We start from the raw sequence: 10,236 nt of genomic DNA, 5'->3' as shown, positions 1-10,236 counted from the left end.
TTTGAGTTGGTTTTCTTCATTGGTGGTGCTTTGAGTTGCGTAGGAGGTGGATTTACAGTGGTGGTGGTGCATTGTTGTGAGGTAAGAACCGATTTAAGCTTCTTTATTGCATTTTGTTCGAGCTCAGCTAGTGACGGATACCGATATCTGGAAGTGTTTTTTAACGTTATGGATGTAAGCGTCCGTAAGTGAGTAACATTTTCTGCACCATATCACTGCATTACAGATATAATTATCCATAGTTGTATTTTGAATTATGGATATCCATATCCGTAGTTGTATTTTGAATTATGGATATCCATATCCGTAGTTTATTTTTGAATTATGGATATCCATATCCGGAATAGATGATTATTTTATCCAAGCTAAGTTTTTTTTTTTTTCAGCATTGTGAATGGATACACAAGACTCATACATGGGAATTTCAGGAGAGATTGATTTGTGAGATGTATTAGACGATGTTGATATGGAGCAGTCAATAACTTACAATCGTTAGATAATGAAGATATGACACATAAGTGTAGTGAGGCATTTACTACAAATGAGGTAATGTAAATGTTGGGGTTTTGAATTTTATTGTTTATGAATGATTTTAAAATTTGGCATATGTTATTGTAGGTATTTCGTGATCGAGATGAGCTGTTAGAGTGGGCGAGAAGTGTTGGTTATAGTTGTGGGTTTGTTATTGTTATATTAAGATCGGATACATGGACGGGCCAACGAGGAAGGATGACATTCGCATTATTAGGTTGTGAGAGAGGAGGTAAATACAAGCGGTATAAAAAAGACGTAGATATAAGTGGAACGGGAAGTAGGAAGTGTGAGTGTCCTTTCAGATTGCGAGGCAAACCAGTCAAAGGTGGTCAAGGGTGGATGGTTGAATTAATTTGTGGATCTCACAATCATGATTTGGCAGAGACAATGGTAGGTCATCCGTATGCTGGAAGGTTAAGTGTAGAGGAAAAGGTTATGGTGGAGGATATGACTAAAACTTCAGTGAAGGCAAGAAATATTTTACTAACAATGAAAGAGAGAAATGAGAAGAATGTGACGACGATAAAGCAAGTTTATAATGCAATGTGTGTTCACCGAAGATCACAACGAGGTCACAAAACAGAAATGCAACAATTCATGTTGTTACTGGAGCGAGACATGTACGTGCATTGGTGTAGGTGTGAAGAGGTGTCAAATGTTGTGCATGATATATTTTGGACACACCCAGATTCAGTAAAGCTAGTGAACTCATTTAATATTGTCATATTGATGGATAGTACGTACAAAACGAACAAGTATATGATGCCTTTACTTGAGGTTGTTGGGATTACATCAACTGGTTTCACTTTTTCCGTTGCATTTTGTTTACTAGCAGCAAAAAAGAAAAACAATTTTTTGTGGGCCCTTGATACACTTAAAGGATTGTTTTTGAGAATTGATTCTTACCCTAGGGTGGTAGTATGTGATAGAGATATTGCCTTAATGAATGCAGTGAGAATCGTGTTTCCTGAAGCTTATAATTTGCTATGTCGATTTCACATTGATAAAAACGTGAAAGCAAAACGTAAAATGTTGGTGCATCCAAGGGAGGCTTGGGATCAAGTAATGCAAGCTTGGGGATCTGTTGTGGATTGTGATATTGTTGAGGCCTTTGAAGATCGTGTCAACGCTTTTCAAGTTGTTTGTTCTCCATGACCTATATTTGTTGATTATGTGATGGATACATGGTTACGTCCACACAAAGAAAAATTTGTGAAGTCATGAACAAATAAGGTAATGCATTTAGGAAACACAACAAGTAACAAGGTTGAGGCGGCACACTGGAGCCTAAAGAGAATTCTTCAAAATTCTATGGGGGATTTATGTTTCTGTTGGGATTCGATCAATAAGATGATTATTTTACAACATAATGCAATCAAAGCTTCATTCCAAAAAAGTCTTCATGTGGTGGGACATCGATTTAAGGTTACAGCTTACAAAAAATTGTTAGGTTTTGTGTCAAAATATGCTTTGAACCTTATTTCTGAAGAGCTTGATAGGGTCAAATTAGTGGGGTTTGATAAAAATCGGTGTAGATGTGCTCTTACATGTACTCATGGTCTTCCGTGTGCGTGTCAATTGGCTTCATTTGGTGTGGGTAGCATACCACTTAAATCAGTACATGTCATGTGGACTCGATTAAGCTTTGAAGATATTGCAAGTGAACAATGTTCATCTGAGTTGTCAATTGACAAAGAGTTTGAGATGATCGAGAAACGGTTCAAAGAGTTGGATGTTGCAGGTAAGGTTAACATCAAAACTAAATTGCAAGAGATAGCCTTTCCAAAGAAGACATCTATTAACGCACCACATGCTAAGGTGAAAACAAAAGGTGCTGTAAAGATGGCTCGTCCTACGAAATTCATGAGATCAACTAAGCAAATGCCTTCTTATTTTGAACATGTGGATTTCTTACACTCGTAAGAGGATAGTTGTTCGACTAAAAAATCTATGGAAGGACACTTACCACAAATTCTACCACCAAAATTCATTCCTTTCTTTGATCAGTTCCCTGCAGGGTATCATCCATACATTCTTGATGTTGTGGACGTTAAGGCTGATGGCCATTGTGGGTACCGTGTTGTTGCTGTCGAATTGGGCATGGGAGAGGAGTCATGGGTTGTTGTTCGAATGAATTTGTTAAAAGAACTAAGTGAATGGAGACAAGAATATGTTGAATTGTTTGGTGGTGATGAACGATATGAATACTTGAAGAAGTCACTTCCATAAGTCATTAAAATATCCGCACAACAATTACATATACCGAATAAAAATATCCGCGAGTCAAACTATAATTCCGAAAAAAAAAAATATCTGCAAGTCACTTATCTTGTTTTCTCCGACGTTCTCTCCGGGCTTCCTCTCCATTCAAGGGCTCCTTCGCCGTCGCAGTTGATGGTCTGTCGTCGAAATCAAATGGAACGAAAGGCTTGTTGTGCTTCCCTGCGAAAACCAAGAGGAAGCTGGTGCAGATGAGTTGCGGCTGCGGATTGGGTGCAAAAGTGAGGGTTGGGTGTAGGTTTTTCATTCACATTCTTCACTTAACCTAATTTAATATTCATTAAGGGCACTTTTGTCTTTTCACGTCAATGATCAGGTGTCCGTTTGAATTGATCAGGTGCAGGGAGAATGTGCCCTTATTTATTTGGCAAAAGCCCAACTCAGGTTTATATATTGGTCTGCAGAGTGCTTCTTCCTGCACCTCCATCCCTTTTTCAGCCACCCCCATAGTAAACTTGATTTTACTATTATGCCCCTCAGTAAAATAATATTAAAAATTTAAAAGTAAACCTAATTTTACCCCTTTTCACTTTGTTTTAGCACTTTGCTTCCTTTCACCACCACCAGCAGAAGCGCGGCGGCACCCACCCCTCTCCTTCAAAGAACCAACAGTTCACCTCCTTTTCTTCAAACGACCAACAAACCTTCATCCTCTCCCAGCAGCCCCCATCCTCGCCTTCAAAGGAGCACCATTCACTTCCATTGTAACTCCAAATCACTGTTCATTGAGCCTCTTCATCCCACACTGAAAAGCTAAGTTCCGGATTCTTTGTAGAGGAATTGTTTTAAAGCATGCACTGTCTTTGTTCCGCATCACAGAGATTTTTAAATCCGGTAGTGTGTAGTTAGGTTCCGTATTTAATAATCCGGTAGTCTTTTTCAATAGTTCCAAATCCGGTAGTCTTTTTGAATAGTTCCGGATTACATAGGTTTTCAAATTAAATAATCTGGTAGTGTTTAATTAGTTCCGGATTATATAATCCGGTATGTGTTTTTTAATGTTTCGGATTACGTACTAGTGTTGTTGGTTAAGTTGGTTTCAGATTAGATAATCCGGTAGTATTAATTTTAGGATTTCGGATTAGCTAATCCGGAAGTGACTTTTTTTGGAGTTTCGCGTATGCAATCTTGTTTAGTTTATTTTGTTTCTCATTGAAGAACTTTTTTTTAGATTATGTGCCATGGTTCACCTATGACAGATATGCCTAAAACAAGAGGTGATGGATCTCAAGGTCATGATCGAACAAGACCAACGGCATCCGTCCGTAGAAGAGATCGAGGTGTTGTGGAGGAAAGAATTGGTGTTGATGTTAATATTGATAATGACAATCAACAAGAATTACATGATGATGGGCAAGTGGACCAGGGAGAAGGGTTTCCTGGAGGACCTTCTGATATGTCTTTGCTGGTAAATTTTGCTGACCATGTTGTTGTTAAGCTTTGGGATGGTGAGGTAAGAACGAAAAAACCTTCAATTAAATTGTTTTTGTTAATTACTGTTTAAATTGATTTAATTATATTAAATATATACAAATTTTGTATTAGGATCGGGGAGAACTTAAATTGGTATCCCACGGTAGGAAATTACGTAAATTTGGGATGCCAAATTATAGGAAATTACAAATTTCTTATAAAAAAATTCTAGATTATTTAGTTTGTGCAATATAAGTTATAAGGTGGGGGGACAGGGGGTTGTTTTCAGCCTTTGTTGAAAGGTGGCATGCTGAGACAAACTCCTTCCACCTTCCCATAGGTGAGATGACCATCACACTTGATGATGTGTCATCTCTTTTACACCTCCCCATTTTGGGTCAATTCCCTACGTATGTGCCCTTAGAGTACAACGGAGCTGCAACTATTTTAACTGAGTTATTAGGGGTGGAGGAGGCTCGTGGGAAGGCTGAGATGATGCAGTGTCGAGGCGTCCACGTACGATTGAGTTGACTTCGAGATATATATTCGGAATGTTGCGCTCAAGAGGCTTGGGAGTGTGCTACTAGAGCTTACTTGTTGCATGTGGTTGGATGCACTATTTTTGCAGATAAAAGTGCCACATCTGTATCTGTTTCGTACTTGTTGTTATTCAACAATCTTCGTATGTGCGGTTGATAGGCATGGGGAGCAGCAGCACTTACACATCTATATGAGCAGTTGAGGGATGCCTTCTACTTTAACACAAAGCAGTTGGGCAGTTATGTGACACTTGTTCAAGTATGAAACCATACAAATAATTAGCAATCACATGTTACATTCCATAATTTTTTGTATTAAATATTTTATAATTAATATGATCAAATTACGCAGGCATGAATTTATGAGCACTTCTCGGGCATGGGAAGAAGGGATATTAATCCCTCATATGACGAGGTACATCCGCGGGCAGCACGATACATTGTTGCCCATCAGATTTGTCCGGTTGGTGATGTGCGGGTGCAGTTGGATGGGCTCACACACGATGACGTCATCTGGACTCCATATGAGGACCACAGATTGAGCAGGCCATTTGAGACCATTTATTTATTCTCGGGTCACCTACGATTGGGCAGCTTATCACAGAGACATATGCCCGAGCGTGTGTTGCGCCAATTTGGCTACGAGCAGAGCATTCCACCATCATCGATGCCGACTGAGAGTCCTGGTGCACATGTCATTGATCAAAGGTGGTTGCAAATTGATCATCACTTGGTGACAGGTTTGACAGCTGCTTCTAGTCCATCTGCATGTGTTCCTGAGTACATGTCTTGGTTCAGGACGGTGTCACACCCATACATTCGCAGAGGTGAGCTTGGAGATCGACCCAATGTTGTACCACGTCGTCGCCTTCGTAGTCCAAATGTTGAGCAGGCAGGTCTCTCGTCTCAAGATGAGCGTGCACATTCGGTAAGTTTTTTTTATTGTTATGTGATTAAACAATATATTTGAGAAGTTTAATTTATTTTGAAGTTGGTGCAGGGTATATTTAGGCGCATTGTTAGTATTCTCCAACGCATGATAGATTGTCGTCAGGTCACTGAAGGCACTGATGCATATGAGAGTACAGAGGCAGCACTGCATTTAGCCCGAAGCGTGACAGATGACGGAGCGGTGTACACTAGACGATTACGTAATGTTCGTGGACGTCGTTGATATTTTTTTTTATTACATGATTGTAATAATAATAACTTTGTTGCAGTGTTTGCTATTTTATTTTTATCTGACATAAACACGAATTCATTATGAATCGGAACTGAAGTAATAAATTATGAATCAGAAGTTAAGTAATAAATTATGAATCAGAACCCCACATGATAAATTATGTCTACATCAATCGTCTCCAAGGTTCACATATGTCGGACTAATACTAATTAATTGGGTAAAAGATTGCATCTTACCAACGTAATATGATTACCATAACCTTGTCTGTGGGTAACAATGTGTACACCATAAAATGTCAGCAGTAGGTATGGGACAATCATCAACCATTTTTACCTGCACAAAGTGTGAATCATATACATGACCAATACATAGTAATCGGTGTAGACCAACATCGGTAGGGGGTGCAGTACGCAATGGGAAAATAGTAATATTTTGTTTCAAAGACAAACAGACTAAGATAATATTGTATCTGCTTGCTATTAAGTATCCCATATTCGGTATTGTCATGCATTTGTCAACACTAGTCTGCAAAATACAATAATGAAATTAGATAGCATACAAGTTCAATTAATCAATGCACATGACTCTTATGAATATACACTTACCACTGACAACTCATCCTCTAGTAGGTATCTCTTGATATGTTCTACCCGTTGATGACCACCTAACAATGTTGCTTATTCTTCACGCCACTGAGATATTTCTTTGAATAAATCCATTCTGATAAGTGGCCATGACTTTTCACCCATCCCCAACAAGGAGGCAATAGCACGAAACTCACAATGTCCATCCGCTTTAACATCTATTACATCCAAAATATAAAGGTGACATTTCAGATGAAATTGATTAAGCATGGGAATTGCATTGGTGTTGGCTGTCACCTTAACCTTTCCCTTAGGAGTCTTCAAAGATGATAAGCTATCATTTACTATATGGATGCGATCTACATGCTCAAAATATGAAGGGGTGCGTTTTGTAGACCTCTGAAATTTGTTTGTTTGACTCTTTTGGGATCCTTTTGTCTTGACTACATTAAGTGGTGCACATAAGGTTGTCATGTCTGGGTAGGCAATTTCACGCAACTTGTTTTTAATTGTCACTTTGCCACACATGTCAACCTGTTTGAACTGGGATAGATTGACATCTCATTCTTGTTGAATTGACAACTCAGATGATGAATCACATTCAGATAAATCTGAAAAGCTTAGTCTCGTCCACATAACATGAACTTCATTAAGAGGAATGACACCCATAACATATCTAGCTAATTGACAAGCACATGGTAATCCGTGAGTCCATCTAAGTACACATCCACAACATTCACTATCAAACCCCACATCATTGACCCGATCAAACTCTTCAGCAATGAGAATCAAAGCATGTTTAGATACAAAGCCAACCAACATTTTGTACAACTGCACATTGAATGTGTGTCCTATCACATGTAGACTCATTTCAAAGGATGCCTTGATTTCGTTATGTTGAAGTATAATAACATGCTTGATAGCATCCCAACATGAGCACAAGTCTCCCATGCTATTTTGTAATATTCGTTTCAAAGACCAATGAGCTAATTCAACCCTGTATAAGTATAAAACATAAAACAATTAGACATTATACATGTTCTAAACAAAGTAAAGGCATTGATATACCTGTTTGATGTTGTATTTCCCAAATGCATTAATGAATATGTCCAACACTTTACAAATTTTTCTTTGTGCGGAATAACCATGTGTTCTTCACATATTCAACAAGTAATGGCCACGGTGAACAAATAGTTTCAAAACTTTTAACAAACTCATCAAATTTAGCAATATATGTACAGTCAATGATAGTCCTCCATGAATCCATCACAACTTCCCAAGCCTCGACAGAATCAACCAACATTTTAAACTTTGCTTTAACATTCTTATTGATATGAAACCGACAAAGAAGGTTTCTTGCTTTAGGAAACACAATATTGATGGCATTCATCAAAGCAAGATCTCTATCACAAACAATGACTTCAGGCCCCACATGCGATATCAAAAGTGACCCTCTAAATTTTTGTAGTGCCCATATGAAGTTCTTTTCCTTCTCGCTAGATAAGAATGCAAAACCAACAGAAAAGGACAAACATGTACAAGTCACACCAACAATCTCAAGCAAAGGCAGTCGATATTTGTTTGTTTTGTAAGTCGTATCCATCAAGAATACAATGTTAAATGCATTCAAAAGTTTCACAGCATAAGGATGAGTCCAAAAAATATCACTAACAATATTGGAAGACTCATGACACGTACTCCAGTGAAGATAGTTGTCACGGTCTAACAACATCATTAATTGTTGTAATTCATTTCGTGGTCCTCTAACTGATCTCTTGTATGAGTATCTTGCAATTTAAAGGGACATTGACATTTTCGAGTACTAGTTACAGTAACCTCCAAACCATCCTTATACTTTTTGTAACTACCCCCCCCCCCCCCCTCTTTCACAGCCTAACAAGACATATGTTTTTCTCCCTTGCTTTCCATTTGCTATGTCAGACCTAATAATGACAATAACAAAACCAAGTCTATAAGCAACCATACAGACCCATTCAAGTAAGTCTTCTCACGAAGGAAAAACCTACACAAAGTTATTCCAACAATATTACAAAATCACTTCTTCAAATTATAAAGCAATAAACATAAATAGAATGAAATTTTATTCACCTCATCTGTTGTAAAATGAGTACCATAATCCTCTTCAACTAATTCATGTTGATGCACAAAATTCATTAATTCTTCCATATATATCATTTCTACTTCATCCGATCTTTTTGTAATCAATCCAACCTCCATGTCCATACTTACACCTTCATTCATAAAACATAAATTTCTATTTTATTCTAATTTTCATAAATTCACACAACTATGCAAAATAAAAACAACATTCAATTACCCTTTTGGATTGTGTAATCCATAAGTAAAATAGTACCTTCCAGATTAGATAATCCATAATGCATTTCACAACTTCAAAGTGACTTCCGGATTGTTTAATCCATAAGTCAAATTAAAACAGCAAATTATCCCGGATTACATAATCCATAAGTCATATTTAAAGTTCTAAAATGACTTCCAGATTATGTAATCCATAATTCATTTTGTACCGAATTACACAATTCGAAAAAGTTAGTATGTTTGTTCCGGATCCGGTTTACCTCCGGTTTAACTAATCCGGATCACTTTAATGTTGTCTTACGGATTGTAAAAACATTCTGGATTATAGGGGTGGATAACATGAAGTTCATTGCACGGATTATACAATCCGGTGATCTTGCGGATTAACCCAATCCGAGTAAATAAGTGTTTAAAGCACCGAAGACTTACCTTACAATGACGAACTGAGAATACGAGCCATGAAGACCACCCACCACAGCAAAAGCACCACCACCACGGTTACCACTGACACTACTACCACAAGCACCACTATCACCATGACTACGGCAAGCAGCAAGCACCAACCACCAAGGACCAAACACCTTCGTTTTCACTATGCGAAGAAAGGTAAAACAAATTTTCTATTTTTATCTTTTTTTACTAAAGGACAATTTTGGAATTTTAAAATTGTATGGAGGTGGCTGAAGAAGGGATGGAAGTGCAGAGAAACACTATAGTTCCTAGTCTGGACGCTCATAGAAGTTCAATTTTTTATTTTATCCTTAAAAGATATATATTAAAATACAATCTAAAATATATAATTCAGAATGTATTAATATATTTAAAAATATGCATTCCAATCTAAAAATACATTTTATAATATATTAATATATTTTGCATTATACACTTGAAATGTAGATTTTCGAATCTAGAATATTTATAATGTTATATATTTTATAATATACATTTCAAAATACATTTTAAATCTAAAAATATATTATTAAATATATTAATATATTTTAGATTGTACATTTTAATTTAAAATGTACATTTTGAAATTTCCAAATGTGCAATTAAAATTTATGAATCTGAAAATAAATTTCAAATATAATATTAAATTATACAATCTAAAATATATTCATTAAATTTAAAAATAGAATATATAATCGTATTTTTTTAAAAACAATTTGTCAAATTCACTCTCGAGTTACATCACCCTCGAGTTATATGTTTAAAAAATTTCACCAAAAAATTGAGTATATAGTTCTCAAATTAAAAATAAAATACCAGCTAAGTTTTTCTATTGTGTTTGGATGTAAAATGAAAATGAGGAAGAAATAGAAAAGGAAAAATGGAAGATAAGACTGAAAAATGAATACATATTTCA

At 36.6% G+C, this 10,236-nt stretch overlaps 3 protein-coding genes across 3 annotated transcripts; 2 read left to right on the top strand and 1 right to left on the bottom strand.

The window, feature by feature from the left end:
* The first annotated feature begins 507 nt into the window (after window positions 1-507).
* Window positions 508-1,689, top strand: LOC137829313 (putative protein FAR1-RELATED SEQUENCE 10). Its single transcript, XM_068636119.1, has 2 exons — window positions 508-546; window positions 619-1,689. The coding sequence occupies exons 1-2, from the start codon at window positions 508-510 to the stop codon at window positions 1,687-1,689; spliced, it is 1,110 nt and encodes a 369-aa protein (XP_068492220.1).
* Window positions 1,690-5,145: 3,456 nt separating this feature from the next.
* On the top strand, window positions 5,146-5,940 carry LOC137829312 (uncharacterized). Its single transcript, XM_068636118.1, has 2 exons — window positions 5,146-5,694; window positions 5,767-5,940. Exons 1-2 carry the CDS (start codon window positions 5,146-5,148, stop codon window positions 5,938-5,940), a joined length of 723 nt encoding a protein of 240 aa, XP_068492219.1.
* Window positions 5,941-7,094: 1,154 nt separating this feature from the next.
* Window positions 7,095-8,265, bottom strand: LOC137829311 (protein FAR1-RELATED SEQUENCE 4-like). The gene is made up of 2 exons (XM_068636117.1): window positions 7,679-8,265; window positions 7,095-7,530 (listed from the first exon to the last, which is right to left on the bottom strand). The coding sequence occupies exons 1-2, from the start codon at window positions 8,263-8,265 to the stop codon at window positions 7,095-7,097; spliced, it is 1,023 nt and encodes a 340-aa protein (XP_068492218.1).
* Between the last annotated feature and the right edge of the window lie 1,971 nt (window positions 8,266-10,236).

Source organism: Phaseolus vulgaris, chromosome 7 (assembly GCF_000499845.2).
Source record: "Phaseolus vulgaris cultivar G19833 chromosome 7, P. vulgaris v2.0, whole genome shotgun sequence".
NCBI lineage: Eukaryota > Viridiplantae > Streptophyta > Magnoliopsida > Fabales > Fabaceae > Phaseolus > Phaseolus vulgaris.
The sequence above is the reverse complement of the archived record's forward strand: the minus strand, read 5'-3'. Positions and strand labels throughout refer to the sequence as shown.